We start from the raw sequence: 7189 nt of genomic DNA, 5'->3' as shown, positions 1-7189 counted from the left end.
TGGAAATAAAATTGACTTAATTCGTTTCTAATATTAATGAATTTATGTTCTATAAGTACCGGTACCATTTCTGTCTATTAATGTATCACGAAGAATATGTCTTCAGAAAATTAATACAATTACGACATATCAAACATTTTATTTAAAACATCATTGATATAAAGCAACAAATAAAGAGAGTTCATCTTCCAGATGGCAAGGATAAACATCTAAAACGTGGAATGTTGTGTCCTGGGTGATTCGTCAAAGTATATCATCTCTGATTCCTGAAAGTAGAAATAAAGACAGGAGTGCTCAAGTGCTCAGGCAGTACAAAGGGAATCGATATTACGTCGTTCATGGGATTCAGACCATGACTCTGGGAGATGCAATATATTTAGGCAAAATTTATTTTCATATAACTACAGTTGCACAGCTAGTATTTCTCACAAAACCTGTACAAACAAAATATTGACGTTATGGTGTATCTACATAAATGTGATACATACGTTTATATTTATTTCCATTGCAACCAAGTTAATATTAAAGACGCATTGCAAATATTGGTACTGCAAGCATGATTTACAAACAAATTATGAACATTTAAATATTATGCGAAGAAATAAATGCTGACGTTTTAAAAGAAAGAACCAAAATGAAAATTCTTTTTTAACATGTATGCATTTCGTGCAAAGTATGTGTTAGATCCTCCCCCTTTTATCAGGACTCCATGCCGCGTCCACGCGGTAGGCATTTTCACTGTCAGCCCCAATGACTACTGATCGAGTACGGAAAGTACATTTGAGGCATCAGCTGGTTCTATCGAATGTTCCGAAGTAAAATGTTTGTGGTTAAACAAAACAGTAAACTAGCAACATATATAATATAATATAATATAATATAATATAATATAATATAATAAAATATAATATAGGCCTAATATAATATAATATAATATAATATAATATAATATAATATAATATAATATAATATAATATAATTCAACAATGATACAAAATATATTAATAATCGTGTAGAAATTCTCGTTTGATTACTATTTGGGATTTATAATCAGCCTGTATATCAATCTACATGACCTGTCCGTTCTACCTTTTCATTGCGTCAAATCATCAAGCAGGCCAATAGCGTCTTCCATGTAATGTACATGGATCATATGAACACGATAATTCTGGCATAGTTCACACTCACGATTTATGCACTGCGATAATCACTTCTCAAGTCTATTAATAATATTCCACCGAATACTGAAATAATCATTCAACTCTGGTCGACCTCAAATTACGTGTTTGGCAACCGGTTATAAAAAAGAGGCGAATGCAAAATATCGTTACATAGAAATATTTTAGAAATCATTTCCACGTCTTCTTACTAGATAACATGTCTTATATATGCAGTCTAAAACATATCAGAAAATACCAAACTCATCGGAAGCTTTAACAAAACTACTGTCTCTCTATGGTGAAAGAAAACATCAGAAAAAAGATAAATAAACACATGTTGTTTGGAAGAACAAACATATCCCCTTTATCTAAGAAATATCAATTATAAATATAATATAGCCTCCGCACAAAATGCGGTTACACTTGAATTACATAACTGTATCCCTCTGTACGGCATAAGTGTCGATAGCCCAGTCCAGATAATGGCTTCTTCTAGAAGAAATATATTCAGACTCAACTACTTTGGGTTCAAGTCTACGCGTCGTTTGTGTGGTTTTTACTGCTCAAGCCCCGCTGAGCCATTTAATTCACAGAGCAACAACGTAATACGTGCAGTCGTTGGGTTTCCTAAATACGTGTGTCCTCAGGTAAATATATCTGTCACCCTCATATGCAGTTTCCTTATTTAAAGAATTTCAATTCATACTCTTTCATTTTCCTCTTGTTCATCTGGTTCCAAGATTCTAACTGTTCCTGGTGAGGGTGCAGTGTCTGTAGTATCTTCCCTGCTGCTCACTCTATATGTTCCCTGAAATATACACATTACACATTAATACATGTTCATATATTATGCTCCATCCTTTCTTCAGTGTTTCCTCTTGTTCACTATGTACCATGGAGTACAGTTTAGTCTTGTTTACCCGGCATCGGTTTATTTGACAATCACTTGTACAAGGCGTCACACACTTGAATATTATTTTATTTTATAAAAGTGAATTATTGATTGTATCAGTTTGTCCGACAATTGCCATAATGCGACATTTGACTGGAAAACATGTGCAGGTACAAATAATATTAGTTGATAAAAGATATAAATGATAAATGCTTTCTTTTTAACGGGGAATGCTATATTACGTATCATCCATTCTCGTTTTCTTTACTTCTTAGGCATAGAATAATATTAGGTCTTGTATTAGTATTCATTTTTCAGCTTGATGCTTCGTCTGTACTTTTTTCACTTAAAGTTATCATTCACATTATACCTTGAACAATGACAGCCATGTTGTATATAAACACCCACGTTTGTTGTCTGCGTTTTCCCTCCGTGAAGCCAAATAAGTTTTATCCATTTCTCGTACCTTTTATGTTCATCCTTTATTTTAAACTCGCTCATTCTAATTTATTTTAAAGTTTCTTATAACTTCTTCTTTTAGGTTCAAACTTTCTTTTATGACTCCGTTCTTAGGACGGGCAATTAACCTGGTGTTGGAATAGTGTGGTCATTTTAGTGGAAAGAATCTATAGTAACAACAGAAATTAACAGATCGTGAATGGGTCATCACTTCACTCTCTAACCTATGAGCATACAGATGTGAAGTCGGTGTGCCACCACTGTCCCCGTTCGATCTGACAATACTTTCATATACATTAATATCAGAGACTCCTGTCATTTACAACTGAACATCTATTTGCCAAATATCTAAAGCGTTACACTGGACACAACGTCCATTATTACTGAGGTCTCAATATGTATTTCTAGCACATGCATACGTGATGATAAGATAGCATTTGTAATCGTTTCCAAATTTTGAATGGGGCTCTCTCATCCTGAAGCACTGAGATACAAATACAACGCAATGGCTAGTTTTAGTCACGTGTTTAATCAGTATTATCAGGACCAATCGGTATATACATAAATTGAGAATGGTCGTCTAAAGTATTTACACGTTGTGCCTTAAAGTGCACGACACACGGCGAAGGATTGACAACAGTATTTGTAGCACCTTGTAATGTTAATCTTTCTGAACCATATACTACGGTTTCATGTATTATTTACATACTAGCAAACTACTGGTCACATCCTCACAATCCAGGCCCCTTTTATTTTCCTCTAGCATTACATTTATCAGACCATATTTTTGTGGGGAGATGTGTTTCAACATATATTCTTTCTCGAAAGAAAAATCATTGTCGAATATTAGTCCACTCCCTTACATTTCCTTTTTTGGCTATGAACACATTACAAGGATACAAAAAAAGTAATTACATTTGTTGTTGTTGTAGGGTTTAACGCCATTTTTCAGCACGCGATTTATACATGGCGGCCAGTATTAATGGTGGAGGAAGAATCTGGGAAAACCCCGGAAAGAACCACCGACCCACGAGAAGCTACTGGCAAGCTTTCTCACATAACCCACATTGGCTGAATCCGAGACTCGAACCCACGCAGACAGAGGTGAGATGGCAATGATCCGTAAAGGAGAGCGCTTTAGACCACTCGGCCACTCGGGGCCCCAATTACATTTGTAAAATTAAGACTAATTAATTAGTCACGTATAGAAAACTAAACTCTCAGAAGTGGTCTAGATGATTAACTGTGCTAGACAGACAGATGTACAGCATGTATATCAAGACATATGAGCGGATAATAAAAAAATAACATTTCAGACAGTGAATTTTAGGGAACTTCATAATGTTTATGACACACAATTTATCATTATTACCGTCACCAAAATGCATATTGATTGTCTTGATGATAAATGCTGCTAATTTCCAGTACAATCATTCATACATTTTTAGGAACTAATTTTAAGGCTGTTCAGGACTAATCCAATGTATTTTATTTACAAATAGTATGTACCGAAAAACAGCTTATGCTAGATTTATCCATGTCTTATATAAAACCCACATTTTCACAATAAATGGATTACTCATATCTGTCAGCGACATTTCTTTTTTAGTGCATACATACTTTATATTGATGTACACCGCATCAAAGTCTGTGGGCAAAATAGTATGGATTTTTTGTGTTACATATTTACTGTTGAATGTTACAGAATATGTAAAAGAAGGGAAAGGGACATCACCGTTACCATAAACGTCATCCATTTCTTCTCAGAGTATCATCCCTTACCAACTGAAATGTACATTACAAATAAAGCATAATACACGTGATTATTTTCCTGCACTTAATTAAGAGGAGAGACTTTACAAGACCTTACAACGGTGGATCTTCAATTTTCCTTTTCTTTGCAGTTGGATTTTGAAAAAGATGGTTTATTTGTCCTGAAAACGCTAACTTCCACAATTTTTATTTAGAAAATACGTTCCGCTCTTTAAATCTACCAGTGCATTAATTTTAGAACAAGAAGAACATTAAATTTGGCTTGTTTGCTGTACATTGACTACATATACTATAAACACACATAAAACGGTCAACTCGTACAATTGTAGGACTAAACTGAGTTGAATCATAAATATAACATAGGATATTTTTTAAATATTAAACTTCATTTTTAAAATTGTGTTCTTTGTTATCAATACTTGCATAAACATCAGGTTACTCTGAAAGTTTAACATTGCCCCCCCCCCACTACTGGTACATTGCCTCCCTCTGCTAGAGACGTAGAAAGTCAGATAGTTACATTAAAACAGAGTTTATAAAATTGATGTAATTTATGTTCAGCAATAGATGTTTATATGTAAAGAAAGAATGCACTGTTCATTATTCTTTTAAAAACATGTAGAACATATAGCTCAGGGAACATCTTCAGGTATTTTGCACGCAACATTGACATTGACAGTTGTGCCACGCTTATTTCTGGAAGTTGGATTCGCAATGATTTATTCTGGATTACTTTGGAACTGCCGTCCTTAAAGTTATATCACCATCGCGGATGGATGATGAACATGTATATTTGCTGGCAAGTCATGTTTTATAAGAAACATTTTTTTTTACTGTATTCGAAATAACTGACGAATATTTGTATTTTATCCCCACCAAACGTGGCCATATTTCTATTTCCTCTATTTATTGAAGATATTTTAACATTTTCTCACTACTGTAATCGATTTTCAAAGGACTGTGAATGCATCTTATACAAGTGAATTTCAATAGGGAAGAAACAAATATTAATAGGGATTACACAGTTAAAAAAATAATGACCGTCATTTTTCTATGAGTTAATTTGTGCAATGTCTAGGGCAAGGTCCAGAATCTCATGCGCATCATACCAGAATAATATCATGCGGTATCCAGTCACACATTGCTCTTGTTTTCTAAATGTAATACAAATAACACGTTTAGTAATACACATGGTGCTTTTGTGTACATTACTCAGAGGAAGAGCCAAACAAATCTCAACTATGCCTTGAAAAATTCTGGAAAATTTTATTCAGGAATATGTCAAAGAAAAATTTCAAAATTGAGTTAGCGCATTAAATATGTGAACATAGAAACTCGGGAAAAACTTAATTGGTTGTCCAGTCAAGATGGCAGATATAATGAGTAAGGCTTTCATATTGATGCCGATGAAAACTGAGTTGTTATACGTTTGCAAATACTTTCTGACAAAAAAGCACGATGAAGACACTTCACGTTCACCATATGAAATCACAAAAAGGAGCAAGATATCAGACGAAATAATTCTAAAACAGTATTACGTAAGAGAAGACCAATGTCAGAAATTTAGTAATCGTAAAATATGAGTGCATATACTGAAATCGGCACGTAGATAAACTGTCACGAGAACGGGAATAAATGGACCTACCTGTTTCAATGTGTTTTTAATCTTTTTGTGAAACAGCACACGTGACAGTGATGCGACCAAAGCTAGTGCGAGTCCGCCAATTAAAATATGAAATATACCAGACACGTTGCTCAAATGTAAGGCACGTTTTCCCTTCTCCTGTAGAAGACATCAAAAATGTATTGCTTTCGTGAGTTTGAATAATAATAATAATAATAATAATAATAATAATAATGATAATAATGTGGACTTAGTACAGTGCCTAAATTTTTTGAAGCTCTAAGCTCTATACAATATTAGAAAACATATACAAACACATACAATTACCAGATTACAAAAACAAATGCCACGAGATTATAAAGATAAACATGCTGACAATGATTAAGGGAGTAAGCAGTATTAAGTCTAAACTTCTGCCATTGTAGATGATTTAGACAAGTTTTAAAAGCAGTCATGAATGAGTTCAGGGTGTCGTTGTGTCTAAAAACACTGGGCAATTCGATCCGTGTAGTTGATTCCTGGTACGCCAAAGCTTGTTATATGTCATCCATGAACTCAAATCGAAAATGCACTTCACTAATCCTTGGATGGTGGCTAGGTTTTGTTTATTTGAATCTCATCAGCGTACGATTGGTGAGACTCCAGATGTCTGATTCTGACACTTGAATGTTAATACACTCTTCGTCTGCTTTTTAACAAAAAGTGATAATAACTCATTATACACGATGACCGATGGATGGGTAAGTATTTAGGTAATAGGCGTTTTCAAATAAATAATATCTTCATAATCTACAGATCGTTTTTAAAATGAAATATTATACATCACCAAGGCAAAAACTGGTCAGTCTGGTCACAATGTACATTGTTTCGTTTTGCTGAATAAGCAGTCGGGACATTACATCGAGAGAGTTAATATTTACTCTTCGTTAGATATAGATTGCCATAACCTCCAGTGCTGAGAGTTTGGTGTTTTTTGTTTTTGTTGTTGTTTTCTCAGAACGATTAATGATAGTGCATAGATAAGAAGAAGTTGGAAGGTACCGGCTTTTAAGCATTTACTACTCATTGGTATCTACACAAACGGGCCAATATCTTATATTTTAAAATTAATAACCGACACATGAAATAGAGCATTCTAATATAGGAAGTAAAACATTAAATTGTAAATTGGTATTGTTCTGCAGAGTAGCAGATTCAGCATAATTATGCATGCATTAGCATATATTATTCATTCAGTTACTTAAAACATTTTGCAGCGGTTGTTTCTGACAAACGCTTCTA

At 34.0% G+C, this 7189-nt stretch overlaps 1 protein-coding gene across 1 annotated transcript in view; it reads right to left on the bottom strand.

Annotated features, from left to right (window-relative positions):
• LOC149772735 (glutamate receptor 3-like) overlaps positions 1-7189 on the bottom strand; it is a 109952-nt gene continuing 102763 nt past the window's right edge. The window contains exons 15-17 of the mRNA XM_089947405.1: positions 5930-6067; positions 1867-1968; positions 1-266 (exon numbers count right to left, since the gene is read on the bottom strand). Coding sequence (XP_089803531.1) covers positions 210-266; positions 1867-1968; positions 5930-6067 — 297 coding nt within the window. The 3' untranslated portion in view covers positions 1-209. The remainder of the gene's footprint in view (positions 267-1866; positions 1969-5929; positions 6068-7189) is intronic.

Source organism: Sinohyriopsis cumingii, unplaced genomic scaffold (genome assembly GCF_028554795.1).
Source record: "Sinohyriopsis cumingii isolate HCF-2022 unplaced genomic scaffold, ASM2855479v2 utg001182l, whole genome shotgun sequence".
Taxonomy (NCBI): domain Eukaryota; kingdom Metazoa; phylum Mollusca; class Bivalvia; order Unionida; family Unionidae; genus Sinohyriopsis; species Sinohyriopsis cumingii.
Note: the sequence above shows the minus strand (reverse complement) of the source record. Positions and strands in the feature narration are given on the sequence as shown.